This window comes from Hemitrygon akajei, chromosome 3, assembly GCF_048418815.1.
Source record: "Hemitrygon akajei chromosome 3, sHemAka1.3, whole genome shotgun sequence".
In the NCBI taxonomy this organism is placed as follows: domain Eukaryota; kingdom Metazoa; phylum Chordata; class Chondrichthyes; order Myliobatiformes; family Dasyatidae; genus Hemitrygon; species Hemitrygon akajei.
In genome coordinates, this window is record NC_133126.1 from 48,839,772 (window position 1) to 48,852,511 (window position 12,740).

The window sequence follows — 12,740 nt, forward strand, 5'->3', positions numbered from 1 at the left end:
TACTACAAAGATGAAAGTCGACCAATGAGAACACCCCTATTCAAAAATGCAGCACCACAGAAGCTTCCAGAACTTTCTAGGATCATACTAATGTAACCATCAGGAGATACACTGAACAACTGCATATACTGTACATACTGTGACCATTAAGAAGCATACTACACAGTTACATGTATATAAAATACAAGCAGGCAATTAAGGTGAAGCTGCAAAGAACAATCTACTCCTACAAAGTCCCCCCCTTGATTCTAAATCACGTATTTATTATTATTCCCTCTGAAAATTCAAAGGTAGAAAAACTTGAATCTATGTTATGCATAAAATAATCAAAACGAAATATCAAAGGGTATATATTCTTTGTATTCATAAAATTATATCATTGTTAGATACAATAGTAAGCACACTTGCGCGAGTTTGAACTTCTATTAATGATCACCCTTAAACTTCTTTTTCTTCTTCATGTGCCTTGCACGTTACATGCTTGGGTGATCATGGTTCTCCACATCGAACGATCCCTCGCAGGGTCAGTGATACCTTGCACATCTGCTAGTTCTTTCACAGTGTCCATATATTTTCTTCTTTGCCTTCCTCTTCCGCGTTTCCCAGGCATACGGCCTTGTAACGTAAGGCATTCTATTTCTCCCTTTCTGAAGACAAGACCCAGGAACTTAAGTTTCCTCTCATTTAATATTCTCATTAAAGATATTTTTGTGTGGGCACGTTGGAGTACTGTCTCATTAGTTACCCTATCTCTATATATTTTCAGCATTCTTCATTTCTGTTGCTTCTAAGTTTCTTTGGAGTTCTGGTGTTATAGTCCCTGTTTTGGAAGCATACAGTAAGGTTGACCAGATGCAACATTTTAGTCGTCTAAGCCTTGTTGTCATAGAAATGTGTCTGCTGGTAAAAATGGGTTTCAATTTTTGGAAGTTGGTTTTGGCAATGGCAATTCTTCTTTTTATTTCTACTTTACTTCTAGCATCTTGTGATATAAAGCTACCAAGGTAATTAAAGCTGGTCTTTTGTTCAATCTCTTGGTTACCAATGTACAATTAGCAGTTGGGAGTATCCTGCTGTTTTGATACTACCATACATTTGGTTTTTTTACAGTTGATGGTTAGACCAAAATTTGTACTTGTTTGTACTACTTTGTCCAGGAGGATTTGTAGATCTTCTGCGGCAATTGTTATTAGGGTGGTATCGTCTGCATATCTTATATTGTTGATGTTAACACCTCCAATTTTTATCCCATCTAGGTCTTCTATTTCTCTGAGAATCATTTCACTATAGATATTAAATAATTCCAGTGAGGCAACGCATCCCTGTCTCACTCCTCTTTGAATTTTAGTCCAAATGTTTATATTATCATCAATTTTTACCGCCACCATTTGATTCCAATATAAATTTTGAAGCAGTTGTTGGTCCCTTCCACCAATGTTTAGTTTAGTGAGAATTTGAAATAATTTTTCATGTTGCACTTTGCCGAATGCTTTAGTGAAATCAATAAAACTTAAAAGACATCATTTTGATATTCAATTGCCCTTTCTGAAAGCATTCGTAGTATGAAAATTGCATTCCTAGTTCCACTACCCTCAAATTAATAAAGGTAAATTATGATAAGGCATATCAGGACAAATAATATGACTAGTAGCATTGAGTAACCCCAGCTTCAAGGACTTAATCCAATCAAAGAAATCCCATCTATCAAATTGATGTATTTTAGCTGCTTCTTTATGGATAAGATCAGCCAAATCAGCTGTCTTCAGAATCGTCAGGCATTGTATGTAAGTACAACATTCCTTGCCTGGAACTGCACATGTTCCCTGCTTAACTGCTAAAAGATCTAATTCCATGTGATTTTCAAGAACCATCTTGTGCATGACAACCATTTCTGTTGTTACTTTTTCTAAGGCATCAACAGTGTCATTGCTTACTCTTTCTAAAGCTACAGCAACATTTTAATCTCTCTTGTACTCCATGCAACAGCACAACATGGGAATAAAATATATGCAAAATGACCTCTTTCTGAAAAGTCTTGTTTACTTCTAGTCTCAGGAGGTAAAGGTAAGGTAAGGTAAGGTAAGGTTGGTGGTGGTGGTGGTGGTGGTGGTGGTGGGGGGGGGGGGGGGGGGGGGGGGTGTGTGTGTGTGTGTGTGTGTGTGTGTGTGTGTGTGTGTGTGTGTGTGTGTGTGTGTGTGTGTGTGTGTGTGTGTGTGTGTGTGTGTGTGTGTGTGTGTGTGTGTGTGTGTGTGTGTGAAAACATACACCAGGTAACAAGATTCTAACCAATTATGTATCAGAAAGGTATAGATCCTATTCTGCACATTAAATACATGTTATTCTATGAACTTAGACCATTTCTTATTACTAGACAGGAGCTTTGCTTAATTGTAATATTTTTCTAATGGATATTGTCAATGAAAATTCCAGAGTCATTACCCCATTTTGGACAATGTAAAGTGTAACTGTATGAAATATGCCCTATTGGTATGATATCTGAACTGTAGCAAAAGGGAGCTTTTATAGTGAACACACGAAAAGGCTTAGGCTTTTTCATTGAACATTAGATGCTGATACAGAGATATTCCAGGATAAGACACGAATAGGGTCAGAAATGATATGATTCCCTAAATCATGCTGATTATATTTACATAAATGATTCAATTTAATATGGTATGTGGGGGGCATATTGTATATTTATATCTCCCCTGAGAATAATGAACTATTAGCATATTGTCACCATTGCCATTGCTGGATTGTTTAATAAACAGGGCACAAGTTGGTTCTGGATCTGCTGGAATGCCTAATGGTATTTTGAATTCTGTGGTATAATAGCATTGCAAGTTCATGTGATACTCGCAAGTATACGTTATGAGACATTTCAACAGGCACATTGTGAGTAGGAAAAATTGGCAAAAATATAACAACAAATAATATTGGAATCAACTTCATAATGTCCAGTAATTGTTGACTTCGTTTGAGTCTTCTGGCTGGTTAGTGATTTGCTCACTGTAATCCACCAGTGTAGGCACTGGGTCAAGAGGTTACTACTCTAGCATGTTACCCATACATTTATTATACTCGTTGGATACCACTTTAGCTCAGTTGCAGTGGCTGGCATTCATCCACTTCTACCTTCTATTTTCACTGCTGAGTTGGTAATTAACAGCACTTGATTGAGCTCCCAGTGGTTCCTGATGTGGCTTCTTAATCAGGACCCACTCACCAGGAATCAGGGTGTGTCTCTCCAAGCAGCAGAAACCTGCTGAGAAGCAGACTGGATAGCTTGAGTTAATTTCACTTAGTAGCTAACTAAGTTGTTCCTTGATGTGTATGTCAGCCCCTCTGAGACAGAGGGCTCCAAGCAGCAACACAGGACATCCTGTTATCACTTTGAATGGACTTCATTTGGTTTTCTTGTTTTAAATTGTTCTGATGCTACATAAGACCATAGGAAGAGTTGTAGGTCATGGTATACCTTATTTCTGATACTTAGTCTCCGTTTGATGGTTCCATTCATTTGTTTGACTTGTTCTGATGACGCCTGGTGATGTGGACAATGAAAACACCATTCAGTGTTCTTTAGTCAACATGATTCCTGAGCAAACACTCCCAGTGAAATGGGTTCTTTGTCAGATTCAATATGACATGGCAATCTCAATACAGTCCTTGATCAGAGTTTTTGTTGTATGTATGTGGCAATGGCTCTCCTTGCTGGAATAGCTTCCACCAATCTTGAAAACTTGTCCACTAACACTCACAGCCTTGACACTTCTGCAAATAAATATAGTCCACTTGTAAATGTAAACCGGACCAGGTGGGGTAGAAGCACTAAATTGTGGTAACTTTTCTGCTGCTATGTATTTGTTTTCTAACATGTTATGCATCTCTCAAACATTTGTTGACCTTGTGCCGTGATCTTTGGATTCCACCACCACCACTGGGAGAATCTGTCAAAGACTTTTTGCACATCAATATGTCCTAAGAAGTGGATCAGCTGTGCCAGATAAGGAAGCAACATAGTTGGAGTTACTAGTCTATGACTAGTACCACATCTCCAAACCCCATTACTGCTTAACTTTCTCCATTCAAAACCTCTTTTCCTGGTTGGGGCATTGAGCTTGCAATTGTCTGAATATCTTTTATGTATGCTTGTCCAAAATACAGTTTAACATCTTTTCTATAATTCTAGTCGTTGGGTTCTTGGTACTTATTTTATGTTTTTTACTTCTTCCTGTGCAACCCATTTTGCAATTTCATCTGCAAATACATTTCCACAGCTTTCCATTGTAGTTATTTTGGAGTGGCTTTGAGATTTTAACATAACAACTTCTGACACCGGTTGTATGACACCCAATTGTTCATGTACTAGTTGGCCATTCTTGATTGGGGTTCCTACTGCCATAAGCAATCCTGTTTGTCTCTATAAGTTTCCAAAGTTATAAACAACTCCAAAAGCATACCGAGAGTCAGTGTAGGTATTAGCTGATCTTCCTTCTGCCAACTTGTAGGCTTCAATCAAAGCCTTTAGTTCTGCCCGTTGCGCTAAGGTGTCAGGAGCCATGCTTCCTGATGCCAGCACTTCAGTTCCAGAGACTATGGCCCATCCAACCATTCAAATTCCCCTCATTCATTGAGGAACTATAAGACATAGGAGCAGAATTAGGCCATTGGCCCATTGAGTCTGTTCTATCATTCAATTATGGATGATTCTTTCTTTTCCACCTTCCTCAGCCCCATGTCCTGTCCTTCTCCCTGTAACCTGTGATGCCATATCCGATCAAGAACCTAATAAGCTCTGCCTTAAATACACCCAATGGTCTTGCCTCCACAGCTGGCTGTGGTAACAAATTCCACAAATTCACCACCCTCTGGCTAATGAAATTTCTCATTTTGGTTTTAAATGGATGCCCCTCTATCCTGAGACTGTGCCCTTTTGTCCTAGACTCCTCCACCATGGGAAACATCCTTTCCACATCTACTCTGTCTAGGCCTTTCAACATTTGAAAGCTTTCAATGAGATCACCCTTCATCTTTCTAAATTCCAGGAAGTACAGTCTCAGAGCCATCAAATGTTCCTTGTATGATAACCGAAGTCATCCATGTGAACCTCCTCAGAACCCTCTCCAATGCCAGCACATCTTTTCTTAGATGAGGAGCCCACAACTGTTCATAATACTCAAGGTGAGGCCTTACAAGTGCTTTATAAAGCTTTAGCATCACAGCCCTGCTCCTGTATTTTTGACCTCTTGAAATGTATGCTAACATTGCATTTGTGTTCCTCACCACCAACTCAACATGCAGTTAACCATTAGGTTGTTCTGCACGAGGACTCTCAAGTCCTTTTGCATCTCAGATTTTTGGTTTTTCTCCCTGTTTATAAATAGTCTGCACAATTATTTCTACTATAAAATGCATGGCCATGCATTTCCAACATTGCATTTCCTTTGCCACTTTCTAGTCCATTCTCCTAATCTGTCTGTCCTTCTGCAGCCTATCTGTTTCCTCAACACTACTTGTCCTTGTCCAATCTTTGTACCATCTGCAAACTTAGCAAGGAAGCCATCTTTTTCATCATCTAAATAATTGATAAGCAGCACAAATAGAAGTGGTCCCAAAACTGTCCCCTGTGGAACACCACTAGTCACTGGCAGCCAACCAGACAAGGATCCTTTAATTTCCATTTGCTTCCTCCTGCCAATCAGCTAATGCTCTAACCAGGCTAATAACCTTCCTGTAATACATTGAGCTCTTAACTTAGTAAACAACCTCATGTGTGGCACCTTGTCAAATGCCTTCTGAAAGCTCAAATACACAATATCCACTGCATCCCCTTTATCTATCTGACTTGCAGTCTCCTCAGTAAAATTCTAACAGGTTCATCAGACAAAACCTTCCCTTAAGGAAACCATGCTGACTTTGTCCTATCTTGTCCTGAGTCCTCCATAACCTCATCCTTTACAATTGACCCCAACATCTTCCCAACCACTGAGGTCAGGCTATCTGGTCTATAATTTCCTTTTTATTGCCTTCTTCCTTTCTTAGAGTGGAGTGTCATATGGAATTTTCCAGTCCTCTGGCACCATGCCCAAGTCCAATGATCTTTGAAAGATCATTACTAATGCCTCCACAAATTTTACTGCTACCTCTTTCAGAACCTTAGGGTGCAGTTCATCTGGTCTGTGTGTCTTGTGTACCCTTAGGTCTCACATACTCCATTTTGTGCTCCATTGCTTTATTTTTTTTAAAATGCGCTACTAGTTTGCATATTTAATTTGTGCTCTACTGGCTTGCCTGTGGCTCCAGCAGCTTGCATTTTGATTTTACAAATGTTTTTTCTTTTTAAATATTTTTATTGATTTCTTACAAAAAAGAATAGAGTACAGGAGGATATATATCATATATCAATTACAATATATTTGAATCACACTTATAGTCTCATTACCCCATATTCAAGTAAATTAAATTGAATCGTAATATTTTAAAATAATAATTTTATTACAAATGTTTTTTTCAAAATAGCAACACAGTAGTTTCCTCAATCATACTTCTATCTGATGATGTATTGAAGCCAGAACTAGGTTTTCTCTCAGTTTGAAATGGAGGAAGTTCATGCCCCTTTGTGCGCTAAAAATTTCTTACTTTGTCTGCGATTCTTCAAAGTCTTTAAAACTTCATAATTGTGCTTGCCGACTCTACCAATTGTTGGATTCTTAAGTTTTTAATCCAAGGTTCTTTCAGAAGTTAAGAAAAAGGCACAAAGGTTGTTGCTTCACTATCATTTTATTAAGTGTTAACAGAACAAAGAGAGTTGGAAAATGGACAACCTACTAACTGAAGAGAGGGAGAAAAGAAAAAGGCTAAAGACAGAAGACAGCGCTCAATGTGGGGCAGCACACAGTACTGTGCATGCTACATACAATACTATGCAAAAGTCTTAGGCACATATTTATAGCTAGGGTACCTTACAGTGTTGAACAACACTTATACAGTAATTTTATGTATTGTACTATACCACTGCTGCAAAAAAATCATTACGTCTGTGTGTGATGATAAATCTGATTCTGATATGGGTCCCTATTGTGGACTGAGAGTGGGAAGGGGGCAGGGAGATGGGGAATCATGGTTGGGGGAGAGGGGAGAGGGTGGGAAGCACTAGACAGACATTCTGTAATGAATCAGAATCAGGTTTATTATCACCCGCATGTGATGTGAAATTTGTTAACTTAGCAGCAGCAGTTCAATGCAATACATAATCTAGCAGAGAAAGAAAAAAAAATAAAATAAAACATAATAATAAATAAACAAGTAAATCAATAACGTATATTGAATAGATTTTTAAAAAAACGTGCATAAACAAAAATACTGTACATTAGAAAAAGTGAGGTAGTGTCCAAAACTTCAATGTCCATTTAGGAATCGGATGGCAGAGGGGAAGAAGTTGTCCTGAATCGTTGAGTGTGTGCCTTCAGGCTTCTGTATCTCCTACCGGATGGTAACAGTGAGAAAAGGGCATGCCCTGGGTACTGCCTTTCTGAGACACCACTCCTTAAAGATGTCCTGGGTACTTTGTAGGCTAGTGCCCAAGATGGAGTTGACTAGATTTACAACCTTCTGCAGGTTCTTTCAGTCCTGTGCAGTAGCCTCTCCATTCCAGACAGTGATGCAGCCTGTCAGAATGCTGTCCATGGTACAACTATAGAAGTTTTTGAGTGTATTTGTTGACATGCCAAATCTCTTCAAACTCCTAATAAAGTATAGCTGCTGTCTTGCCTTCTTTATAACTACATTGATATGTTGGGACCAGGTTAGATCCTCAGAGATCGTGACACCCAGGAATTTGAAGCTGCTCATTCCCTCCTCTTCTGATCTCTCTGTGAGGATTGGTATGTGTTCCTTTGTCTTACCCTTCCTGAAGTCCACAATCAGCTCTATCGTCTTACTGACGTTGAGGTTGTTGCTGCAGCACCACTCCACTAGTTGGCATATCTCACTCCTGTACGTCCTCTCGTCACCACCTGAGATTCTACAAACAATGGTTGTATTGTCAGCAAATTTGTAGATGGTATTTGAGCTATGCCAACCACACAGTCATGTGTATACAGAGAGAAGAGCAGTGGGCTAAGCACACATCCCTGAGGTGTGCCACTGTTGATCGTCAGCGAAGAGGTTATGTTATCACCAATCCGCACAGACTGTGGTCTTCCGGTTAGGAAGTCGAGGATCCAATTTCAGAGGGAGGTACAGAGGCTCAGGTTCTGCAACTTCTCTATCAGGATTGTGGGAATGATGGTATTAAATGCTGAGTTATAGTCGATGAACAGCATACTGACGTAGGTGTTTGTGTGGTTTAGGTGGTCTAAAGCCATGTGGGGGGCCCTGGAGATTACGTCTGCCGTTGAGCTATTGTGACGATATGCAAATTGCAATGGGTCCTGGTCCTTGCTGAGGCAGGAGTTCAGTCTAGTCATAACCAACCTCTCAAAGCATTTCATCACTGTCGATATGAGTGCAACTGGGCGATCGTCATTAAGGCAGCCCACATTATTCTTCTTTGGTACAATTCTTACCATTTTAAAGCAAGTGGGAACTTCTGCCCGTAGCAGTAAGAGGTCGAAAATGTCCTTGAATACTCCCACTAGTTGATTGGCACATGTTTTCAGAGCCTTTCTATGTATTCCATTGGGACCTACAGCCTTGCAAGGGTTCACTCTCTTAAAAGACAATAAACCAATTGTTTGGAATCTAATGACCATGCCTGGTGTCTCAGGGCTGGGTGTGTCTGTACCCGTGCCATCCCCCTCCCTCCCCCCACCACCCCGTCACTCCCTCCCTGTGTAAATATAAAATATATATATATATATATGTACACATATATATATACACACACACAGCACCTAAGACTTTTGCACAGTATTGTAGATAAGAAAAACTCCATTCAAATGTACAGTCGAATCAATGAATGAGAAAGCCCTATTCAAATAATACAGCATCAGAGAAGCTTCCAGGACATTCTAGGATCATATCAATGTAACCACTAGAGAACACACTGAACAACTGCATATACATACTGTGATCACTAGGAAGTATATAATATACAGTTAGATGTATCTATATAAAGTCAAGCGAATAATTAATGTGAGCTGCAAAGAAAATAAATTAAACAGTCAAAAAGAAAATCTAATTCAACACTCTTGACTCTGTGAATTCAGTGTTCTAAATTTGTGTTTTTTATCGTTTCATTAAAACTCAAGCATTAGAAAACTATGAATAGAGGGTTTGTAACTCAGAAGTCAAATCTTATGTAAGAATAAATAAATGAAATAATAAATCCATTAAAAATTACACATAAAACAAAGGTATGGTTATCAAAGAAAATAAATAGAAATAATATAAAAGAGGAAAGAAAATTCATTTTTGAATGTGATTGTACCAAAGTGATAAAAACACTTCATCAACTCACTTTATCTCAGTTTGGGTCCTTTTTATCTCCCCAAGACCTACTCCTTTTTCTTTCGTGTAGTATACTCCATTCAATATTCAAATAATTCTTGTTGATATTTTCTATGATGAATATACTCTATTCTAGTTGCAAAATATTCTATCACACAACTGAAAAAATTAACAAACAAATGAACAGAAATATAATTTTGCCATTTAGTAGTACCTTTCTCGGCCAGCGAAACTCTGTAGTTTTCCAGAAAAATAACCTTCAACTTCTTGTCAACTACAGGGTCATTGTTCACAACTTGTGCCACAGATGTGATAAGTTTAATAATCAATTTAGCCATATGATAGCCAGGAGCAGCCTAGGAAAGAAAGAAATTCAGTAACATATGAGTCATCAAAAAGTCTGTTTTATTTTAATCTTGAACGGTTGAATTTAATTAATACTAAAAGTTAAGGGAATACTGAATATTTTGTCCACAAAACATTCTAGAATATTCTCTTAATTAGAATATATGTTTTAAAATTCACCAGACAATTTAATAACACTCAAATCTAGTGTGGGATTGTTTCAAGACAGAGAGTAAGCAGAGATAAGGTCTTCCTTCTTCCCCAGTTAAACTCAGTGGCCATAAAGAAAACCGTGATAATACAATTACTTCTGGATGGATTCATATAATTAACTAATAAACTGTAACGAGTACTTGAGGCTATTAATGGACAATGAAATTTGTGAATCAATGATAGAATGATATGATAACTGGAGAAAGATGTTAAGTATGCCAACTGGCACTAGGTTGTCCAGTCAAGGTGTTAGCTTAGTTGAAAGTTCAGACTCGGGTCCATGAGATAAATGGAGTGATTTTGAGTGATCAGTGCAATACAACTGAACAAAAGCAACTTGTCTGTTTAGCTTGTTACAAACAATTTGGGAAATGATTGCATGTAAATACAAGAGATGACCTCAAGTTTGGCAATGGAGATAATAAGTGAAGAAGTTGGAAAAACAAGTACGGATCTGGAAAAGAAGTGGATAGCCTTTTAATTGGTTGTAAATGAAAAATGAGCCATCTGGAGTATATGCAAAAAAAATACAAAGAGACTTTACAACGTATTGCAGCACATCTCCTGACATCAACGATGGCATGGAAGAGGTAATCCTCCATGTTTGCAAAGGGAGTCAGGAAAACCTGACCAGCTTTCAAGTCTGCAGGTAATTAATATCCCAGCTTAATGATACAAAGTAAGTGTAATAGTTCATGTTAAGTGATCAATATATACTAATATCTGTGTTAACATAGTAGCTTGTAAGTGTTGTGAGATAGTGGCAGACAATAAAATCTTGGTCTGATACAGTGAGGGGTGATGTAGCATTAAGTGTTAGTACTTATGAAAGACTGGGCCCCAGTTTTGGACATCTTAATTGTATTGTTACTAGGAGTTACACTGAATGAAACAAGGAAGAGATTGTAAATTTCAAAGCAAAAGCAACAAAGACTCTTAAACTCTTTGCATGTCACTATTCAGCAGAAAAGATCACGTGGAAATACAAACATAAACATAAGATTCTGTAGATGCTGAAGATCTTCAGCAACAGACCCAAATTGTGTTGGGCCACACGTGTGATAACTCTGGTATAGGACTGTTTACTTTCCTTTGTTGCGATACGGAATGTCCACCATTTCCAGCTAATCAGGATAGGTACTTTAGAACCATTGTGCTATGAACTGAAAATACAACGTCTCCTGTCTCTCTTGCTTTGATCACTTCTGCTAGCCAATGATCCCAACCGTTTAACTCTTGCCTTGAAGTTTTATGCTTTGTTGAATTTTTAAACTTCAGTCTATGTAGTAACAAACAAAAAAACTGCTGATACCAAATGAAACTAAACCCTTCTGTTTGAGCATGGTCTGTATCTTTCCATTCCTTGCATATTCATGTGCCTATTTAAGAACCTCTTAAATGCCTTTATTGCATTTTTCTCCACTGCCACCCTACCCTGGCTGTGTATTCCAGGCACCCACTACTGTTTAAAAACAAATGTGCCCTGCCCATCTCCTTTGGATTTACCACTCTTACCTTAAATGCAAGCCCTCTAACATTAGATATTTTGACCCTGGCAAAAAGATACTGGCTGCCCACTATGGCTTTCATAATGTTACAAACTTCTATTGGCCTCCTTTCAGCCTCTGCTGCTTCAAATGAAATAAAAAAACACTAGTTTTTCCAACCTCTCGTTAGAACATGTGCTTTCAAATCCAGGAAGTATCCTGATAAACCACTTTTGCACTCTCTCCGACACCTCCATATCCTTCCTGTAATAGGGTGAACAGAATTGAAGACAATATGCCTGACACAACCGAACCAGAGTTTTATGAATCTGAAATATAACTTCCTGATTCTTGAACTCAGTGCCTCAACTGATAAAGGCAAGCACCTTCACCCACCCTATAATGCCTTTGTGCATCAACAGTCTTGAGAGTTTAGCCATGATCCATACCTTTACACAGGAACTCCTAAACTACAGCACCTCACACCGTAAGACATGGGAGCAGAACTAGGACATTCAGTCTATTGTATCTGCTCTGCCATTTGATCAGGGCTGATTTATTTTCCCTCTCAATCCCTTTCTCCTGCCTTCTCTCCGTAACCTTTGACACCCTTACTAATCAAGAATGTATCAAACTCCACTTTTAATATACCCAATGACTTGGCCTCCAGAGTAATCTGTGGCAATGAATTCCACATATTCAAACTTGCCTAGATTATACTCCATTTGTTATTTCTCTGCCCATATTTGCAACTGATCTATATCCCACTTTGACAATATTCTACACCAGCGTTTCCCAGCTTTTTTTTTGCTAAATGCCCCGCTAAAGCACTTTCATACTTGCCTACACCTCTCTTAGGTACAATATACTTTTTGGCACCCCCATAGTGTAAAAATATGTCTACCATATGGTAACATGAGAAAAATGATTCTGCTTTAAATTTTATTTGTTTTATTCAATATCAATGTGATCCTTGAGCTTGATGGTTTTTAGCAAGAGTTGAAATACTTGGTTCCAGTTGCGACAGCACAAGCCTCAAGTTCCCATGCAAACCAATGTCCAAGCGGTATCTGTTTTTTTGTATGTGGTTCACTGCACTGAAGCCTCTTTCTGATGCACTTTCTGTAGTTTCTGTTTCTTAACAGCTTTAGAATTCAAGGATTCACCACTTTTCAACTCTTAGAGATCGCGCTGTATGTATGTATTTATCCAAAATTAACAGGGCTAAATCAAAATAAAAAA

The 12,740-nt window shown here is 38.4% G+C and overlaps 1 protein-coding gene across 1 annotated transcript in view; it reads right to left on the reverse strand.

Annotated features, from left to right (window-relative positions):
• The window catches only part of pygl (phosphorylase, glycogen, liver), a 136,241-nt gene that overhangs the window by 34,029 nt on the left and 89,472 nt on the right, over positions 1–12,740 (reverse strand). Inside the window, exon 16 of the mRNA XM_073038980.1 lies at positions 9,668–9,809. Within this exon, the coding sequence (XP_072895081.1) occupies positions 9,668–9,809 (142 nt within the window). The remainder of the gene's footprint in view (positions 1–9,667; positions 9,810–12,740) is intronic.